This window comes from Chrysemys picta, chromosome 14, assembly GCF_011386835.1.
Source record: "Chrysemys picta bellii isolate R12L10 chromosome 14, ASM1138683v2, whole genome shotgun sequence".
Lineage (NCBI taxonomy): Eukaryota > Metazoa > Chordata > Testudines > Emydidae > Chrysemys > Chrysemys picta.
In genome coordinates this window covers 27,490,812-27,513,411 of record NC_088804.1, presented here as the reverse complement: position 1 = coordinate 27,513,411, position 22,600 = coordinate 27,490,812, and the positions used below count along the sequence as shown (strand labels likewise).

General features: G+C 38.7%; 1 protein-coding gene and 1 non-coding gene across 2 annotated transcripts in view; both read right to left on the bottom strand.

Moving 5' to 3' along the window:
- Nucleotides 1–712: 712 nt before the first annotated feature.
- Nucleotides 713–22,600, bottom strand: part of DYNC1LI2 (dynein cytoplasmic 1 light intermediate chain 2) — a 35,193-nt gene continuing 13,305 nt past the window's right edge. Inside the window, 10 exon segments of the mRNA XM_005310877.5 lie at nt 713–3,743; nt 7,593–7,709; nt 8,598–8,678; nt 8,681–8,714; nt 9,257–9,298; nt 10,474–10,533; nt 12,683–12,794; nt 13,721–13,856; nt 14,470–14,563; nt 16,851–17,020. Of these exon segments, the coding sequence (XP_005310934.2) occupies nt 3,640–3,743; nt 7,593–7,709; nt 8,598–8,678; nt 8,681–8,714; nt 9,257–9,298; nt 10,474–10,533; nt 12,683–12,794; nt 13,721–13,856; nt 14,470–14,563; nt 16,851–17,020 (950 nt within the window). The 3' untranslated portion in view covers nt 713–3,639.
- Nucleotides 16,577–16,740, bottom strand: LOC112060591 (U1 spliceosomal RNA). Its single transcript, XR_002889875.2, has one exon. It is a non-coding gene; the product is annotated as a U1 spliceosomal RNA (small nuclear RNA).

Below are 22,600 nucleotides of genomic sequence, written 5' to 3'. Positions count from 1 at the left end.
ATGGAACAGGTGTCTAAGGTATAAAAGCCAGCTTTCTTAGAGAATACTGAATTCTTGAAGCCTAGGAAATCAAGTAAGAAAGGGTGTGCACTGAAGCCAAAACGAAATAAACTTTTAGCAGATTGAAGGAGGGGCAGCTCTCACCAGATCAGCCCAGGAGAGGGAGTTGTGGTGGAGCACTGCTTGCTCAAGACAATGAAAGGAAGGGGAGTTACTGCTTTTAGCGGAGAATGGTGAACTACACTGCCCCTGCAGCTCCTTATTTTAACCCCTAGTAACTTGGGTTCTAGTCCTGCAAACCTAAGGCCAAATCTACACTTGGAACGCTTTGCTAGTATGGCTATAATGGTATACTATACTGGCAAAGCACTCTTAGTGCGGATGCAGCAGGTTATACTGACAAACTGCTTTTGCTTATTCCAGCCCCTCTCCCGCACCCCCCCAACCAAAATAAGCTATACTGGCAAAACCTGCCCAGCTATGTTGGTCAGAGATCACAACATAGCAAAAATGCGTAGTATAGCCATGGCCGTACCCACTAAATTCAATGCAGTTTTTGCACGAGTAAGATCTGCAGTGGGACCTTTCAATAATAAAGCCAGTGACGTTTCTCAGCTATAAGTCAATCATGCCTGTTACCTACATGCCTTAAGATTCTGCCCCCTCAAAAAAAGTACTAGAATTTGTCTTGTTTCATAAAAAAGGCACAACATTTTAAGCAGTCTGGATTCGTGTTTATTGAAGCCAGTAACTAAAGACATGTCTTCATTTTTGCCAGCACTAGAAAGCAAGATTCCACATGACTGCATACTGCACCTGGTTAAAGCCATACAACTGGACTAAGGTTTGTGTTTGATACATCTGCAGTCCTAACTGTAAGTTAAAAAACATCAATAAACTTAGTATACAGGACAGTTAACTTTCATTTACAGCATGTATATTGTTAAGTTCATGATGTACAGAGCAGTCACCTTCAACGTAGTTAAATTAAATAAAATATGACAAATTCTGTTCAGTTTAAACAGTTTCTAAAACGCCAATAAAAAAGTGCAAACTTAAAATCAAGCAGCATAACCATAGCATTTTTATGGAGGGCCAATCCTTAACCTCTATACTTGCCTTATCTTCAAGTTGAAAAGTTATTTTATTTTCTTAAGTTTAAACAGAACAGTAGATGCAATCATTATAATGCATATAAATAGTCATATAATAGTTTTAACAGTCTACCATACAAGTGTATCCTGCAAATAAAATTAATTTTATTTTAAAATGTAAAGGCTGTTTGCAGTTTGGCCTTTGGTTCCAATGCTTGAAAACACCAGAAAAACAACTGTGCAGCTCTCCAAAGTTTCTAGACTTTGGCAAACAGTGGACACTACATTACTTACAACTTTCTTCCAATAAACTAGGAGCATTGACTTGCAATGAAGAACTGGAAATCAAACTTCTGTTTTGTCAGAAACATCTCTTTACACAAGTGACAAATTGTATAATACGTTACTGGCTTTTGCTCAGTTTTAGGAGATCTAACAAATTATACTTAAATTGTAACTTTTAGCCATATTGATACAGAAAGTGCTTATCAGTTCAAATGACAAAACATTAATACAAATATGCAGTTTTGCACACGTTTCATTACAACTGTATACCATTAGAAATGCATGCTTTTTCAATTTACGTGTCTTGCTTTTGATGTTTTATTCCCTAATCTCAATATCACAGAATTACATACTGTCCTTTTCTTCTGGTGTGGTAACAGGATTTTTTTTTAACTTCATCTTGTCACTGGCACCTGTTACACCAGGCAGAACAACCACACAACCTATCTGCTGTCCACAGCCTCTCAGTTTTCAACCATTTAGACAAATGTGTAACTCAAGGTCGTAACATTAAAAAAAGTAAAAAAATGGAAAAAATATAATATATTTTCAAGAATAAAACTGGCACAAGTAACATGCTTTTATGTTAATGTTTGTCAAAGAGGCAAGTAAATACTCTTAGCTTTCTAGATAATGTTTAGACAGACATACAAAACAGGAAAAAGCCAGCCTCTTGATTTAACATAGGATTTGAAGTTATGTCCAGGACTGTGTTAATGGTCAATCTAATTCTGTATATTTAAGTAATGATATATATTAGGGAAGCTATATCCAGACATCAGATTTAGTACAACAAACAAGTTCATATCAATAAAAAGTAAACTCTGTATAATTCAAATTGTGGTTTTTTCCCCCTTCAAAGCACAGAATATGCTTGATACAGTTCATTTATGGTAGTGTTTATGTGTAAAACAAATATACCGTGATAAAATCAAAGTGCCATTTCAGTAACTGAAGAAGTGTTTTACGGAACATTGGTTTGACGTGACCAAGGACACTACTCCATATAGCAACAGGGGACAACTGCAACTTTCCATATGAAAATGCTACATTTAGGGAAAAATACAAACTGAACAGTCACTGGTTCTATATTCTTCAGTGTACATATTCATACTCTTCAATTTGTTAGAATTGGAGAGTCTGCTGCAGATTGCAGCCTACATGGCTGGAACAAGAACCTTGAAAGTCTATAAAACTTCCATAGGTATAAGGCCGGAATCAGTGTGAGCTTGGTAGCCATTGTTTAATTACAAACAAGAAGTATTTGAGTATTCTGTAGCACATTTCATTATGGGAAAATGATATGTCACCCATCACTCTTAGGTTAGCCTCTTGGCATTTAAAAAAACAAGGCAGGAGCAATCAGAAAACAGGATTTGAAATTAAATACAATTGTTAAAACTACTGATTTTAAAATAAAACCAAACAGTGACTGTTTGTACTACAGTGCACAATAAGTTCAAGCACCTTCTAAAGACATCACACTTTGTGCCAGGCACTTGGATCTAAGCAAGTTGTAGTTTCTCCCTGTGTTAGCTATACCAAAAAGGTCATCCCCCATTTTATACACCTTTTGTTAAAGTAAAGACGCAATTTATAACAAGCATAATTCCCATGATGCTTAGTGTTTGGCTTGGAAATTCTCTAATTTTAAGAAGTCTTTTTAAACAGTGATTATTTGCCCTATGTTGACCACAGGATTTAGTAACTGTGTTCCCTCTCCAGTCCAGTCAGCATTCTTTATTCCTACTGAGCCAAATCTCGCGTCCCCCTACTAGTGCTGCATTTCCTACCTGGATTTCTCTCTCCTCCATCTAATTACTGCTGTGCTGTATCACCACCTTTCCAAGTACACCAATGTGTTTGCTAACATACAAATGGCCAATTCCAGTAACTCTGAAAAGGGATTTCATGTCTTTCTTGCTTTGTGTGCAGTCAGTAGTAGTATTGCAAAAGGTATTCTGCATTTTGCTTCTCTGTGCTCTTCATAACAAGAAATTCAGCTGCTGATGTACCTGCTTATCTCCAAAATCAAGAGAATTGCCCTATATAAACTCTAAATGGTTATCTTATACAGAGGGATTTTATACGCAAACTTCCTGAATGTGCACTTTATACTGGGACAAGCCAATGAAGTTTTAAGTTCATTTCCCCTGCCCCAAGAAAACTTATAGCATCTGCCATAGCAGAAAAATCCTGGTCTTATCAGATCAATATACATAGTTATTTGGTCATTTACATATACATTTTTTAAGCGCTATCAAGCTTCATTCTCTGTTGGAGAGTTTGCTGTTACCATGGAATCGGGCTTGCGAGTCATTCTATCCAGTTCTTCTTGAACATTTGTCAAAACAGTCTTTTGCCCTAAAGAGAAAGGACAAATAGTAAGTAATACAGTTGAAATGCATTGTTTGAAATATCAGCAGCACAAATATTTATAATTATTGTTTCTGCTGGTATTTTATTTAACTTCTCATTATTTCATCCATCTTCATAGGGCCTGATCCAATTATCAATTGATGAGTATAGAAAGACTCCTAATAACTTCACTGAGAAATAGATTAGGCCTTAAAATAAAAGTGAGATTGCTGTATAATTCAGCTTTTAAATATGCATGATGATGTACATTGTTATGACAACTGAAATTTTAACAGCAATCATGTTAAGATGTTTCCTCCAAAAAACTAATAAGTAAACAATTTTTCCATCATTAGGATGATCATAGTATGTCTGTCATATCGAAGAGTATTTTATATGGAAATCTTTAAGTATTTAATAAGTTGCACAAGAAAAAAACATGATATATGTGGCACTTGCTACAAAGTGTTGTTACTTTGGTTTTAATCACACTCATTGTTTCCTTCATTATTAACTGTATTGATCTCTCTCAGGAATCAAAAGTTTAATTCATATTGTGAAATTTGTGCCCTTCAAAGAAAAATGGGAAAAATGCAGATTCTTTAATACCGCATGAAGTGTTAGAATTTAAATGTGTTGCATTCATTAATTAAAATCAACAGATACTTCAGAGTAGGTGTGCAAATGGGAGATTTTACCCTTCTGATTTTTATACATTAGGATTAGTATTCAGTTCAGTTATAGACAGATAACTAGCAATTTGTAGTTAGTTTTGTTTTCTTCTCTTTATGCTTAATATATGAATTTATATTCATTTGTTAGCCTGTTTGTATCCTGGTTTATCACTGTCTGAAAATGGACTTGTATATGATATAATATTTTTTCAAGTTAAACTACGCAAATGCTAAGGTATAAATGCAAGGTTTTGAGACAGGCACTCAAAATAAAAAATAGATTAATTATATAAATAACTGTACAGCTTCCTCCAATAGTCTTTTTCATAGCCAAAGAATTTAACAAGCATCTGTTTCCCAGCTCAGAGATGTGTGTGAAATATTCGGTGATTTTTTTCCCAGGGTACATGCTGAAAACATTAAGTGGCAAGGTATGACTGCTCAGAGATTTTCCAAAGGCATGACCAAGTTAAAAACAGCTATCTTTAATTTTTGCAAAGGGCTAAAATACAAACTCAAGTTACAGAGTAGCACCGTGTTAGTCTGTATCCACAAAAAGAACAGGAGTACTTGTGGCACCTTAGACTAACAAATTTATTTGAGCATAAGCTTTCGTGGGCTACAGCCCACTTCTTCGAAGATGGATTTCCACTCCATACGGCTAAATGCAGTGCCTTGCATAATGACAGGTTTCAGAGTAGCATCCAAAGAAGTGGGCTGTAGCCCACGAAAACTTATGCTCAAATAAATTTGTTAAACTCAAGTTGAAATCCCTTAGCAATATTCATATCAGCAGTACGAGTACTGAAGCATCTGTTCGAACAGTACCTATTTTCAAATACACACAAATATTAATACAAAGCCCATTTTTCTTGCATCTTATTAACACCTTTGAGTTAAAAAGGCACAAAGAAACCCTGCTCACAAAACAGAACTAGGCCTACGTTTGAAGACATCAAAAAGTAAATAAGATGTGCCAGGAGCTGGCTGCACGGAAGGGAGGCAAAGACTTTATGAGCAGCATCTGCCGAAGTGAGGAATTTCTTTCAAACATGAGCTGAAAAAAGTTTTGGAAAATAATACAACTCAAAACCATCCTGACGGACTGACATCTGTGGCATTTTTCTCAACCCAAGACATAACCCTATAATTCCTCCCACTAAAGGTAACACTGACGGATCTCTTCAAACAATACATTGAGAATAAGTTTACTACTGAAACAGATGTACTGAAGAAAGTGAGAGTTCCGACATCTTACACTGTTTGCTACTTTGATTAAAATAAGTGAAATACTCTAAACAAATCTGACTGCTGTGACGTAAAGTAGTTCAACAAAACTGTCTGGAGAAAACCTTTGTCTATATTTTAGCAACTAGTAATTTTGGGTACTCAACTTGAGGCACTATAAAGTGTCTTGACTTTCAGAAAGTACTGAGAATCCCTCTTCTGAAAATTAGGCCCTTCTAAGGGGTTTTCAGGTTGGGCACCTGAAAATCACTACACCAAGACTACTTTAGCATGTTTATTAGTGTAGAATAGGGTGCCATAGAACACCACACTTTCTAATCCGACCAACAGTCATTGTCATTTCAAGATATGCTCCTCAAGGACCATTTATGGAGCTTTCCTTGAATTTTTTTCTCTGTATGCTGAACTTCACTGCCTCACAAACCAATATTAATCTCTTACCTTAGCTGAAAGTTTAATTTTGTGCTGCTTGAATAGAATCAAGAGCACATACTGTCAGACAGGAGGTAAGATTTTTCTTGTGACGGAAAGTCCATTGTGTCATTTTCAAAAAGCTATTTATTTTAGGTTTAACACCCACTTCTGCTACATAATGTACTAACATACATTTTACTTTTACACTATCCACCCATATCTCATATAGAACTGTTGACAATGTTTATTTTATAGCTAGTGCCTAATAATACCCTCTGGATCGAGTTTTCAAGAAGTTTCCATTTTACTGTTTTGTTTTTTTCCATATAAACCTTTACAAAGTATACATCATTTGAATTGAATTTTTTTATGCTCAATCTCTGCCTGAAGGGTTTTTGTTTTAATTTTTGAGCAAAATCCTCAACTATTTGAGCTATGAGAAGATGGAAAATAATATGCTGGGGGGGAGGGGGCGGGAAGAGACGACTTTTGAATTTTTAAGTTATACCTGCAAAAAAAATTACATGCCCCTACTCCATGATAAATATTCTATTCTAGTTCCTTTATTACAGCTATCATATTGGTATCTGAGTGACAAAAAATAAAAAAAGAAAGTTTAAAGTTTGGGCTTAGTCAGCCCTTTTAGGATTTAAACCTGTGGTAATACTAAGTGACTTGAGAAATTTGAAAAAAATAAACAGGAGCCATATATTTATCCACTGCATTATGAATAGGTTTTCAAAGTACATAGAAGCATGAATTCAATGGAAAAAGAAGAGAGGAAGCCAGTATCAAAGTCGAAAGGAGACATGGTTACAGCAGCAGTAAAGGAAGGTAATCTTGGGGACTGCCTTTTGGGTGGAATTATTATGCAACTATGTATATTAGAAAACTGAATTCATTCATTTTTATGATGTAGGTGCCAAAAATCCTGAAGGTTTAACTTGTGTTCCTTCAACCTACTGTAACTGTTCATTAGAGCCACAACTACATATATATGATTGAGTCTTTGATCAAAGCTGACAATTGCTTTTGATGATACTTTAAACAAACACTTATTACTGCAGTTTTAAGACATTCCTTCATATTAGTTGCTACGTACTAATTTAAACTTGAATGCCAGAGAGATTTTAGGGATTTGATTGGAAACAGCAGGCTAAAACAAATAAGCTAAATTTCTTCCTCTCAGGTAAGTAGTAGCGAAGTGCCACATAGATAGAATTCAGAAATAAAGTTTAAATTACAAGGTAGATTAATACTTTCCGAATACAATCAAGGCTCAGTGCAGTTTATTTCCCAGCAGTGCAACTTCATTAAGAGTCAAGCTATAGAAAGTTTAATAGCAACCCCAAAGTCTGCAAAACTGTAAGAAGAGACTTTTTATCCTGGCTCCATATCATATTCCTCAAGTTCTGTTATTTGACTGATCAGCTTAAATGATAAGCCCGTTGATTTAAATGTGGTCCAAGTAAAACATTAAAAATATGCAAAACATCCTGCAACAACAAATTTTCAATACCTGATTTTTTGGCTGTGGTCTGCACTCCTCCAGCTCCAGGACTCCCAGGAGGGCCAGTCTTTTTACTCAACAGACTGTTAAAGAAGCTAGCCAACACACCTTCACTTGCAGCATTGTCTAATTAAAAAACAAATAATCAATAATAACTTATTACTTTTTGGAAATCATAAATTCTAAAACGTATGTATACCTACATTTCTCTAAGTGTTAGGAAAAAAAATATGTTACACACACACTAGCCAAAAGAGAAAAATCTCAAGTATGGGACAGACTGTCTCACTTATCCAGCCCATATTTGCTGCTAGTTCCTCCTTTACCGCCCTCCACACATATTTCCACTCTGGCACAGGAGGCATGTAGGGACAGCGCTGTAGCATAGATTGCCAAGGAGGATTCTGGGATGCACGAGCTCCTGAAGTAGCCCAGAATCCCAAGATGTAAGGGTGCCTTAAGGCACCTTGTTTCTCCCTGACTGTGCCCTCTGTGCTGAGCAAAGGTGCAGCAAAGAATTTCAACCTGAATCTATGCGCTTCAGCTTTTTCTTGTCTAGATGGGAAATGGAAGTCTCATGGACTAGATGGTGTCTATACACCAGGTTTATCTAAAGATTTTTTTAGCAAATTAATTGTCCTAGTATTTCAGCTGCTGTTTTTCAGCCTCATTCTAAAACAGGAGTGGAATTTCTGTGGAGAGGGAGGGAGAGGGGCACAAACTAGTTGGCTGAAACAGGCATGTTACACTGTTTTAGGTAACTGTTAAACACTAATGTATTTGAATTTTGACCAGCTAGACAACAGTGCAGTGCTACTTGAAGCAATGAGTGTCTCAGAAGACAATTTGGAATTCAAAGGATTTGACATCTTTGTGTGAGTTGCACGAAGCATAAAGTATCAGTGAGTCAATCTCAAAACCAATGTACACAGGTTTATCAGGAAATAACACATTTTTCCCTTTTTAAAGGGAAACAAAAAATGCCTGGTAAAATACCAAAGTTGTAATGCATACTTTTAATATTTGGATCTGGTTTCTTAACTGATGTTATTGGTGAGGCACTGGGTACGTTGACAGGACCAGCTCTGCCTTGGTTCTTGGGGATCCTGAAGGTCCTCTTGCAGGAGATTCCTTAGATAAAAACAGTCCAAATCCAAGTAAGTGAATTAACAGATTAATTTATAACCATCTATAAATACTGCACTACATACAAAGCTCCTACTTTTACCTTTTTTGATATTGTGATGTATATACACTTTTACCCTGAAAAATTATCAACTATAAGAGCCAATCTTGGGAGAGTGCCTCTGCATGAATATACACGATAGTTACCACAGCACATGATCTTTCAACTCATTCCCAATTTCCAGATTATTTAATGCCATGTTTCCACAATTATTTGTTAAAACCATTCTGTCACATGACATCTGAATACCTATTGACACTTCACGATTTCCGTGGCACTGGAAGATTTTTTTATTATGTCATGATTGCATTTATGAACTGCACGCTATGCCCCACACAGATTAGAACCATGCACTGTGAAGGAGGGCTCATTTTTGGTTGTTCAGAGAAGGCGCTCTAGTCTGTACCTTGTTTATAGACCAATGAATAGCTTCCTAGTCTAGGAAAAGCCACCCTCGTTTCTTGCGAGGCTACTAGTGTATACTTACTGATGCTCTTGTAGGCGTGGCTGGCTGCTTGGCAAGTAAAGACTGCAAAGACAGAACAGTGATTTGTAAATATACCTCAGCAAAACTACACACTTTTCAAAATAAAAGCAGGGAAGCAGACTTTGGTTAAATTAACATATGGTCATTCTGTAACATTTAGATACATTTCCAAATTTTACCAATAGAGGGCACTACAATTAAAAGAACTAAGTACTGTGTGTTCAATACACAAGAGCTTCCGTATACACTTTCACTAAAGCATCTCAATCCTAACCTATAACATTCCTTAGAGCTCAATTTAGAGCTTCTCAAGCACGTCCACTCAAATGCATTCAACTGTAAGGCACTGGTATGTTCTCATTTCTTTACTGTATATATTTATTACTTAATACACAGCATGTCTGGAGGCTGGCTTTATTCATGCCTAACACCTTGAAAGCTCATGCCAAAGTGTTTGCTTGTATATTAAAGCCTCTGATGGATCAGACATTTTAATTGGGAGGTTGGCTACTGCATTATTATTGATGTACAAAACAATTTCACCTCATTTTTAGGGTTTACATATCTGTGTAGCAAATTTCAAACATTCTGCTATTACTTCTGCTACTATGTTAATACCATTTATTTTTCTTCTCCGCTGTATAAATTAGTATTCATTTGTACCTGTCTGGTATTTTCCCATCAAATGGGAAAATATGCTAATGTAATCCCAGCATGCCACACCCATTCACAGCCAAGCTTCTTAAGGTACACCTAATATTTTCAGTTATGGCAAACATCCAAAAAGGCCATAGGATTCCATTTTAGAAGACACAGGCACACATTTTCCAACTTGATTGCCCAAAATTAGGCCACCATATCATACTTCAGCACCAAAAAGTGGCCTTATTTTTCAAGTGTGCGGAGTATCCCCAGCTCCTCCTGGCTTCTCAAAGGCACTCACCCTCAACTAACAGGTATTCTACGTTTGAAAACGGTGGTCAGACTTTCTATTCATATGCAGGGAAGTAAAATAAAAATGGACATTTCTTAAGCACTCAAAGATTTATGATATCATTTTAATCTGCAAAACAGAATAATGGATACCCATTCAAAAATGAAATACTAAAAACAATGTACCTTGCCCTAAACTTCATATAACGCTGAAAAGTTCAAAGTGAAGCATTGTTTATTTAAGTAATCTTTCAATTCAAACAGTTTCATTTTCACATTCTTACCTGCTGCTTCATAAGAAACACTTGCTCATCTTCTGCTGCCAACTCTTTCTCATGGACTAACTGTTGAACAATGCATTTCTCTTTAGAAACAAAGTGGTCACCCAAACTATTACAATTACAGCAGCATATAAAAACAAAAGCCTAACTTCAACTTCTTACATCCATTCTATGACTTGTGGCTTATTTCAGGTGCAGAATTACTACTAACTGGGCAGTAAGTTTGCTATGTCCTTCTGTCTGGCTTTCAAAAGGAGGGACTCTTTTGCAGCAGTTACCCTTAAGGAAATACAGGACCAAGATTATAGCATTTTTTTAATAGTTAACAAGTGTAAAATAACAGTGACAGGATTTAATATTGATCCCATGTAAACTTCAAGAACAAACATGTATATGCATCCCTAATCCATGCTTTTGCTGGTTAAATAGGCACAGCTGTAAAAATATTTTAAGTGGTTTTGTCCTTTCAAGAAAGGAGAGTATAGAACTAGCTCAGTGCTGTATTTACATGCAAATATTTGATCTTCCATCAAATACCATCAGCTTTTTAATATCTGAAGCAAACTATTTCATGCATATACATAAACAGTGTAGCCAATTAGCGGCTTCACTGCTGAGCATCCACACCAGACCTATGGTGCAGATGCATTTCACTAGAGTCCTGATGGGCAGCTGAACCCATCAGAACTGAACAGTCACTTGCCAAGTACATTAGACCACAATAAAGACATGCTGCTTTTATGTTTTTAATAGATAGCTCTACCACTTTAAGCAGCAATGAAACTACTTCCAGTAAAAGCTTTGGGTTCAGAATGACTGGCCTGGCATAGTTGCAAAACAATATTTTCTGAGGACAGTTCCCTGGATAATATGAGGTACTGGCAGTGGGCTGTATACATATTTGATAAATAATATTCATATTAAAATTTACTAAAACCAGCAAAGGTTTGATGTTCAAAGAGGATGGTTGCCTGAACTTTGGAGGGCTGCCTCTCCCATCACTCCAACAACAGAGCAATAGATGCCCCCACCTAAAAAAAGAGAGTTGCCAGTGGTGTGCTATATCTTTAAGGGAGAACAATAGGCTCATTCCCCTCTCCTCCTTCCTTCCCGCAAGTGTCTTCAAATGTCCCCACTCTTCTTTTCTTTCATTTAAGGGTTTTACATGTTACTTACCCTACTCCAGCCCCTATCTGTAATAAGTTACCTGACCATGGTCCAGACAATTATTAGTCTACAGAATATTTATTTGTACTCCTAGATTGTGCTCCACATCTACTCTACAAATAAAATTTTGTAGTACAGAATATATTTTGGTGATAATTTAAAACAAGTACGAGAATAAATAGGGGCCCTTCTGTAGGACTCAAATTACGGACTCAATGTGATTTTTGCATGCGCATATCATCTGAAGTTAGAATTTTAGGTAAAATTAATATTTTGGGGGCTGCGATTAATGTTAGTGTTAAAAAGTAACATTCTGACACTAATGAAAAATACCTAGACCATCTCCCACATGACCCCACCCCTAACCCATTATCTCCTCACATGATCCCTCTCCGTGTAACCCCTACCTGCTCCTAGCCCGGGAGCCCCCTCACTCTTCCCATCCCTTCCCACCTTACCTGGGGCGGGCCAGGGGAGGATGTCTCTGGCCTGGCCGCAGCCTGCTCTGGCAGGCTGGGCTGGGCGGCTGCAGCCTGCCAGCCCCAAAGCTGCAGCTGCTTCGGAGGCTGGGGAGAGAGCAGCGTGGCCAGAAGAGGAGAGACTCTGGCCCTGCCTCTTCCCTTCTGGCTCTGCTGCCTCTCCTTGCCCCCTCTTTTGGTGGGGGGGGGGGGGAGGAGGGAGGGAGGGAGGGGACTATATCCCACCTCTCCCTCTCTATACCCGTTCATAAGCCGACCCCCTACTCTGATGCTTCCCTTTTATACTAAAAAAATTTGGCTTATGAACAAGTATATACGGTAATTTTTTTTTTGAGTTAATCGCGTGAGTTAACTGCGATTAATCGACAGCTCTATTAAGAGCCTCTGCCCTATACCACTGGAGAATGTATGCACCTACTTCAAAAGTGGTTTAACATTTAAAAGAAAAGCATATTACTTTACAAGCTGAAGTTCTATATTATTAATAGTCAATATCAACCATTCAATTATAGTGAAGTGATTTGTAGTTTCTTTACACTGAACTTCAAAAATTAACTCTTTTGTACCTTTCTTACTGGAGGTTTTACAATGAAGTCTTCATATGCATCTTCTGGTTTCACCGTTGTGAAGTTTTCATGTAAAATAGCAATTTTCTTTTCATTGTCCCAACCAGCAGGTCTATAGGGAAAAAAAGTTTTAGGGCAAGGTTTGATTTTTTTGACTCAAAAGATTGTTGGCACAGCACATGCACATTTAAGTAAGTAATCGTATTACCATACTACTGTACTTCCTCTGTAACAGTTTTATCATGTCATTAAGAGGTCATTGCACAGTCCTCACTCTGAAAACAGGCTATGCTTACCAAGATGTTGAGATGGCATTATCATTCTGGGTAAATAGACCTATAGCCACTATGCGTTTTTAAGCTAATGTGGAACACAAGAATGTCAGATTATAATAAACCTAGGCACTGAACACTAAAACAATGCAAGTACAATTTTTTTTTTTTCTTAAAACCCAGAAAGTGCCTGCTGGAGAACCAGTCTAAATGATGTTTCCAACTTCCTTCCAGCATGCTGAATGTGACTATTAGATATCAGATTCTTTACAAATTTACTTCATTCCAATAAGTTATAGTATGAAATGCTCCTACAATTAAACAACCCTTTCAATTAATTATCTTTAGCCCTGTTTACGTATGGAAAGTACATTTAAGTAAATGATGCAAATTATTCCTTTTTTGTGAAATATGATTTTGGAAGGCAGACTTCTACCCAGATATGGAAGTATTTCACAGAATGAGACAATTATATGGGGGGGGTGGGTGCGCGAGAGAGAGAGCGTAAGCGCTATTATGGAGCTAATGATGAATTGTTTATGTGGAAAGAATTTTTCATTCTACTTTAACTAATTTAAATTCCACACATTAGAACAGAATATTTCACATCCAAGTGGCGATTTTATTTTCTGTTGAAGAATTAAATGCACTAAAGCTTGGGGTGTACAAGTTTCACTTGTGTTCATAAGGAAATACAACATTTCAGTGATAAGGGCATCAGACAGAAACAAAAAGTTTGAAAAATATATTTCTTACATCAACTTACATAAAGACTGCATCCTTTTCTACCACTAAGGCAGGTGTGGTAAAGTGAAAACCATATGTTTTATGTACAATGTACTTATACAGCAAGTCAAGGTTCTTTTCTTCCTTAACTGATGTATAAATCAAGGCAGCTCCATCTAATTACTTCATTTAAGGAAAACTATAAATTACAGTACTTAAACATTAAATTAAACTGAAATAATATTTGAAGTTTTCTATTGAGTAATAGCCAAAATTTTCAGAGTAGGATGCTTAAAGTTAGGCACCTACTGGCTCAATTTTTAGAGGTCAATGGAAATTATAGGTGTTCAGCACCTTTGGGAGGGAGGGAAAAAGAGGATGAGAATCATGTCACTTAGGAAACAGATTCAGCTTTTAAAATGTTGACCAATATAGACACCAGAAAGCTGTTTTAAAAAAGTCACAGGGTGCAAGTTTAGTATGGAAATCCACGTTCTGGGAGAAAGAGTAATGTGGTGCATCTCAAAACTGAAGTCCCTTGCCAAGGAATGTAACAGACCCTAGATCAAATGTATGGCTTCAGATAAAAAAACAAAAAAACTTGACAAACCTCTTTATATTTTCATAACTACACTCCAAATACTATACATGAAGTTAGTAAATAGCAGAAGTTATTTTGATATGCAGTTTCTCCTTAGGTTATTTTATTTCCCTCACACACTATAATAAAATACATTTCCTATCTTCCAGATTTTATTCTGCCACTATCCTCAGATTAGGAAAGGATACACTGTAAGCAGAATCTACGAATGTGTGACTGAATGAAGTCAAAGTGTTCTTCTCTGTAGTCATGTTCCTTCTCTAGTACACTCACTGCATCACACTGGAAAAAAAAAAAAGCAAAGCCACTTAACACTTCCTTGCATATAACCTGCATTTTCTTCAAGCTTTTAGATATACAGTAGAATCTCAGAGTTACGAACACCTTGGGAATGGAGGCTGTTCGTAACTCTTATCTTCAGCTTATCTGAACAAAACGTTATGGTTGTTCTTTCAAAAGTTTACAACTGAACATTAACTTAACATAGGGTTACCATATTTAAAAAATAAAAGGACACTCCACGGGGCCCTGGCCCCGCCCCTTTCCCACCCCCGGCCCCGCCCCAACTCTGCCCATTCCCCACCCCTTCCCCAAAGTCCCGCCCTAACTCCGCCCCCTCCCCTGAGCACCCCGCATTCCCCCTCCTCCCTCCCGGCCACGCGAAAAGGGCTGCCCGAGCGCTACCGGCTTCGCGGTTTGCCGGGCAGCCCCCAGACCCTGCGCCCCGGGCCGTCGCTTCCCCAGCACAGCTAGAGCCCGGGAGGGGAAGCACCCAGCCGGGGGTGCAGGGTCTGGAGGCTGCCTGGCAAACCGTGAAGCCGGTAGTGCTCGGGCTTCGGGCAGCCCCCATGCCTCCGGACCCTGCGCCCCCAGCTGGGCACTTGCCCTCCCGGGCTCCGGCTGCTGTGCTCCTCCCCTGACTCTTCGGCTCTGTTTAAGAGCCAAGCTGCCCGAGCGCTACAGGCTTTGGGCAGCCCCCATGCCCCCAGAGCCTGGGAGGGGAAGTGCCCGGCCGGTGGCACAGGGTCCGGAGGCATGGGAGCTGCCCAAAGCCGGTAGCGCTCGGGCAGCTCGGCTCTTAAACAGAGCCGAAGAGTCAGGGGAGGAGCACAGCAGCCGGAGCCCAGGAGGGGAAGTGCCCGGCCGGCGGTATTTTTCCCGGACGTGTTCGACTTTTTGGCAATTCCCCCCGGACGGGGGGTTGATTACCAAAAAGCCGGACATGTCTGGGAAAAACCGGACGTATGGTAACCCTACTTAACACAGCTTTGAAATTTTAGTATGCAGAAGAAAAATGTTTGTAACTCTGAACAAAATGTTATGGTTGTTCTTTCAAAAGTTTACAACTGAACATTGACTTAATAAAGCTTTGAAACTTTACTATGCAGAAGAAAAATGCTGCTTTTAGCCCTCTTAATTTAAATGAAACAAGCACAGAAACAGTTTCCTTACCTTGTCTAATCTTTTTTTTTTTTTTTTAAACTTTCCCTTTATATTTAGTAGTTTATGTTTAGCCCAGAATTGTATTGTATTTGTGTATGGGGATTTTATTTATTTATTCTCAGCGCTGCCTGATTGCGTACTTCCGGTTCCAAATGAGGTGTGTGGTTGACTGGTCAGTTTGTAACTCTGGTGTTCGTAACTCTGAGGTTCTACTATACACATCTTCCCTTGTATTCATCAGCATTCAATTCACGCTTTTTGTTGGGGAGACTGCACTAATTAACCAATGGGTAAAATGCTCACAAGGTACCAAAGACAAAAAGTGTCTAGTTAAAAGTTAAAGCCACATCAAATATCCATTCTTTATGCCAGAAATTGAGTTGATGCCATAAATGTGTATTTTTGAAATGCTATTTTCATTAAGTCACTAGTTGCTAAACACCTTCTCATGTGGTAACCTAGGTAACTGTATGATGTACAAAGATAACTTGAAAGTACCCTTCTCAACTGACTTTTTTACATTAGAAATTCAGATCTCATCTACACTACCACCCATATACTATTTAAGGAAAGACTGAGATACTATGCAAGTGAAATCTGATGGGAAAAGGAAGCATTTATTTCAAATGCCTCAAAACACTGGGAGAAAAGTTTTTTTTGATCAACATCTTCTCTTTTTCAATTAAGAATGGAGAAAGTCCACGTTTTAGACCTCTAATATGTCTTTCATCCAAACTGAAAAGACAAGACTAGTCTTTCTCAATCCTTCTATGGTAAAGAAAAAATTAAAAATCTAACACTTTTAAGTCTTGTTTATACAACAAAAAGGTTTTTTTTTTTTTTTCCCTTCCCCAGGGGAAAGCACGAACGCAGTCCACCACTAGCACCAATTATGCAGTTGAGTTTCCCACATTTGGGGAAATCGCAGGGATCAGCACACCTGCAGTGCAAGGGATGAGCCTCACCCTGGGAAAGCCACCTTTTTGATCATGGTATCTCCCCTGCCAGGTAAGTTTATCTACTCTAAATCCAGAACTTTCACTTCCAGCTTGCAAACATCTGCATCAAAGTATCTTCCAAAAGGAAAAGTAACTAACCTTTCTAGTAAACTCAAGTTCAAGCTCACCTTTGTACAAACCACCAGCACAGGGATCCCAAGATTGTGAGTCAGCACATTCTCTCCAAGTGGCAAAGTAATATTTTCATCTTCTTGGCCAGATGATGAAGGACCCCTTCTCTGTGGTGATCCTTGGTAGCCTTCTTCAGGTTCCACATACTCCTGGAATTCCTTTATAACTATGAAAAAAGATCTTTGTAAGGTAAGAGACGGGAATACATTTTTAAAATTTGTATTAAAGTGAAATAGTTTCAGACAATTATATGTTTATGAGCAGCTGGGACATCTTCTCAACAACCTTTTTAAGGTAACGCATGAATTGAGAACAGAATTTGAGCTTCAAAAAATTGTACAATTTCTATTGAGCCAAATAAAAAAAATAAGGTTTTGGAATTTGGCTATTACTAGCTTTCAGCTTTTGAATCCAAAGCACATCTCTAATTTAAATAGAAAGGCCAACATTTTCAGGAGAGTTTAGTGATTCTCGGTGCTTCAATTTTTGCGTACTCAACTAGACAGACTGTGGAAGTTTGATTTTCAGAAAGTGCTTAGCACTTATCCTCTGAAAATTAGGATCCTTTAGGGTGTCTCAACTTAAATCTCAACTTTTCTAAGCATCAAACCTCTTAGTAATGAATATGAAAGTTTGCAAACCCAGATTTACTTAATTTTATTTCTGTATCAAGCTATCAAATAGAAGCACTTAATGACAATCCTGCTAATGTAGCACTTCGCAAAAACAAGTTAGAGTATAAGGTTTTGTGGCTGTTCACTTAAAAAAGTTGGCATATGTAACAAGGTCTCACCACTGACTGAAGTCAATGATAATATAATAATAATCCATCCATTACATCAGTGGTCCCCAAACTTTTTATGTTGGCCCTCCCCCACCCATAATGGAATCTGTCCAGGCCCCCTCAGGAGTCATGGTCGTGAGCAGGGCTGAGAGCCCCAGCTGGGGTTGCAGCCAGGAGTGGAGTCATGGCCAGGAGCAGGGCCAGAGCGGAGCGGGGCTGTGTGGTGCTCCCTCCCCATGCCCTGTCGGGGTTGGCCCGGGCCCTGCCGTACCCCCCTGAACCTCCGTGCCCTCCTAGGGGGATGTGCCCCACAGTTGGGGACCACTGCATTATATCATCATGGTACTCCTCTGAGCATGTACGGAAGCATGGTAATATAAAGAATGTAAGGAAAAGTATTACATGAAATTCTGTACATTGGCTAATGTTTTATTAAAGGAAAGTGATATTGTTCCCCAGATTTTTAAAGCAGTGGTGCTTCCCATCTCTAGAGCAAGTAGTGCTATCACCACCAAACAGTGCACTATGCTGTTTTGGGGGGGATTAAAATCATGCAATATCAAATAAGCTTCCATGCCACGAAACAATCCAACAACTTGAAGTGAACTCTGAAATTATATTTATGGATAACTTGGACAATGTGAAGATACTGAGCTTTATGTTTTGTATTTGCAGGGGGAGCCAATGGAAACATAAAAATAATCATAATCTTAGTGGTTAAAAAAGAAGAATTAATGTGACTGCTGATATTCAAATCTAGAAACAGTTAAAAAACGGAGATCACAAATCTAAAGTACAAGTGCCAAAAATTCAAGAAAATAAGATGAATAACTACTCAAACAAGTGATTTCTAATTTGATATTTTAGGAGCCTTGCTGAACAAAAATTTTGTTTCTGAAAAGTGGTTTCAGGCTCAGAAAAGCTACACATTCAATTCAGGGTACTGAAGGTTTAAATCACAACACACACAAAAATAAATAAGAAATCTAGAAGTTAAGAGCTGAACATAGAAGTAGCACTCAAAGCAAACAAACTTTGTAGTATTTTTAAGTGTGCACTGACAAAAGCATCAAGAATAAAAGGGTTCTTCTGGTAGTTCAGGCCCAAAAGCCCCACACGATAGCTTTCTGTGCCTTTACATCAGACAGTTCACTGTAACTTACAGCAAAGCAGGGCTGTAACTTGTATTCACTACAAGCCTACTGAAAGAGTTGCCATCTATAACTGCAAGCAAATACTATTTAGCCATACCCTTTGGAGATAAGCTTTTTTGCAAAATGTAAACAACAAGTACAGAAAACGCCAAATTAAACAGCCACTCCTAGTTTACAAAGCAATTCTTTTTTTGCTGTTATTGTCTCTTACAGGAAGTCAACCACTATCTGCACACTGAATGCATGATTATATTAAAAGCTATTTTTAGTATGTGAGACATGAAATCTAAATCATCTGGAAAGGCCCCCATTTATGTAGCAGAGCTGCAATGAATTATGTAGACAAAATGAGATTTGGCAAAGATCGTGGTTCTAAAGAGACTTTTTTGAAACTGAGTATTAAAATAATTCAAAAATGCAAAATGAAAATACTTGACTCATACAATATAGCAATACCAACTGGTATTCTGAGCTTTGTGAAGTGGAAAAACCTTTGAAGAGGTAATAAACCAATGCTCTCAAAATAAAACCACCATAAGCTTCTAAAGAAGAAGGGTGCCCCCCATGTCTGAAGAAGTTGTGGTAGGAAGACCAAGGAAAGAGGAACCCAACACTACACAGTTTGCTACCACCATACATCCAAAACAGCAGGGGAAGAGGGAAGGGGAAACAGTCCACTACTTACTTTCAAGGTGACATATTGAGTTTTTCAGCCGCCAATTCCAATTATCACCATTAACTGAACTGGCAGCCAAGAGAAATTCAGAAATACAATTTTCTTCGAAGGCTATTTATTAACTCCCCCCTCCATTTAAATAGTAGATATTGGAGACAGATCTCACAGCAGGAAAAAAAACACATCTCCAAGTGCATTTTCCTATATAGACGATCTCTCCATACCGCATTGCTACTTGAAGAACAGTTATTTTTGTTCCAAACTAAAGTGAAGCCCTCTCACGTGCACGTGGAGGCCACAGCAATACTGGTATCAAGGAAAGACTTTACTCTTTTGCACCTTTGTGATCAAACCACATGGAAGTTTAAATTCCAATACAAGTATGGAAAGCACCAAAAACACTACATATAGAATATACAGGAGTATTATGTATATTTACACGCACAAGTTTAGAGGAAGTAATTTATTCCAAAGCATTTAACAGGGATAAAGACCAAAAAATATGCATCTCATTTTACCACCGAATAATCAGTTCACGGTTTCTCTCATGAGGGAAATGTGAAGTGATGTAATCCTTCATGAACACAAACATTTTTGTGACTAAAAGAAGTCCTTTCTTCCACACACAATCTTATACTACTGGTAGGTTTAAACCATGATGGGGTAACTTGACAATCACCATAAATATATTTTAATACTATTTTGTGCTCAGTTTAAATTATTGGTAACAAAGCAAAGCTATCAGTGGTAATCTGCTAGATCAAGGGTTCTCAAACTTCATTGCACTGAGACCCCCTTCTGACAACAAAAATTACTACATGACCCCAGGAGGAGGGACCAAGGCTTAAGCCCGCCCGAGCCCCACCGTCCCGGGTGAGGGGGCCAAAATCCAAGGGCTTCAGCCCCAGGCAGGGGGCCTGTAACCTGAGCCCCACCACGCAGGACTGAAGCCCTTTGGCTTTGGCTTCAGCCCCAGCCCCAGCAAGTCTAATGCCAGCCCTGGCAACCCAATTAAAACAGGATTGGGACCCACTTTGTAGTCCCGACCCACAGTTTGAGAACCACTGTGCTAGGTTGTGTTCACATGATGGTAGGATGTTTTCTTTACAAAAGAGTGGCTTTATCAAAAATCTTCAAATATGAAAAAGTCAAAGCCTTTCAAGATACCAAACGACTGCTATTATACTAATAAAAGCCACTGAATTTTCAGTAAAAGCAACATGGAGCCTCAGGGCTCAGTTAGTAATTGTAACAAAAAAGTCTACCCTAACAGGCCCAAGCCTGCAGAGGGTGTCCAGCACTCAATTCCCAAATGCCTTTGCAGGATTAGGCAGTGTGCAGATATAAGTGGAGATGAACTGGTGTCAAAACTGTTAAGAAGCTCAAACTATTGGCTGTCAAGTATCAGAGGGGTAGCCGTGTTAGTCTGAATCTGTAAAAAGCAACAGAGGGTCCTGTGGCACCTTTGAGACTAACAGAAGTACTGGGAGCATAAGCTTTCGTGGGTAAGAACCTCACTTCTTCAGATGCAAAACTATTGGCTGTTAAACTTAGATATACTTTGTTTCTGAAATACCAATCTCCTAAATGAAACACTGTCAGTTGCTTGTACAGCTCAGATTTGTGCCATTTTTTTCAACACCTGTTTGCTAAATTCTGGAGTCTTTGTTCTTCCTTAAACTAAATGTTGGGTTTTGTTTAAAATGCCAGAGATCAGCCCTTAATAGCAAGCTGCATTCATCAGCATTCATATGAAACAGAAAAAACAAATTTGTTTAAGAACATTTATTTCAGTTTCAATATATAAAGGAGCCCTTTAAGACAGCTTTAGATACACTTAGTCTTTGATGGATCAAACAGCAGTAGCAGAATAGAGTTTTTTCCAGTGGGGTATAAATTATTTTGCAGACTCTGATAGGAGCGCATATATACATCCAAATGACAGAAATAAACTTTGCAGGTCATCCAAAGATGAACAAAATGTTTCCAGAGTCCCTCATGATTTACAGAATCAAAAGGTTTAGCTAAATTGACTTATCATATAAAGAGCACGGTTTTACTGCTGGCACTTTTCCTGAAGCTGATGGAGTGGAGTGATGCTTGTTCATCATAGACTAGAGAAGATGTCATGTTTGTATCTTTCCTGGGTGTCAGAGCAGCCCTATCTAGAGAGTGCTGTTTCTTCAAATGGAGGAGAGGATGGAAAAAGATCCCTAAAAAATACTTGCTCCTCCCAAATCTTTTGTGCTAGCTGATTCAGGCTCATGGGGCGTAGGCTAAGGGGCTATTTCATTGCAGTGCAGACATTAAGGTTCAGGCTGGAGTCCGGGCTCTACGACACTGCAAGGTCTGAGCCTGAACATCTACACCACCCCCTAGCCCAAGCCCCACAAGCCTGAGGCTGGGTCTTCACTACCCGCCTGAATCGGCGGGTAGAAATCGACCTCTCGGGGATGGGACGCGACAATCGATCCCCGAACCGACGCTCTTACTCCACCAGCGGAGGTGGGAGTAAGTGCCGTCGACGGGAAGCCGCAGAGGTCTATTTTGCCACCGTCCCTACAGCGGGGTAAGTCGGCTGTGATACGTCGAATTCAGCTACGCTATTCACGTAGCTGAATTTGCGTATCTTAAATCGACCCCCCCCTGTAGTGTAGATGTAGCCTGAGTCAGCTGGCATGGGCCAGGCACAGGTTTTTAATTGCGGCATAGACATACCCTCAGAATGCCATACTTGACTGGTCATCCAGCTTTTCTGAAATCTAAATATAACGAAGACCCAAATAAATTTTGCAACTTGGAATGTTTGCATGCTCTGACAGAGATGACAGAACTGAATGTAGAACTGCAACACTCAGAGTATTGGCACGGTACAATGTGGATATTGAAGCACTCAGTGAGACAAGACTTGCTGGTGAGTTGCAGCCAGAAGAAGGTGCATCTTTTATTGGACTCGCATATCTGAGGATAAATGCAGATGCTTTGGTGTGGGGTTTGCCACTTGCTTTTTGATTGCTTGCAAACTTGATGCCCTGCCAAATGGTGTCAACGACAGACCTATGCTTCTCCACACTGGCCTTTGTGAAAACTCATTATGCTTTGATCATCAACACATGCACTGAAAATGATTAA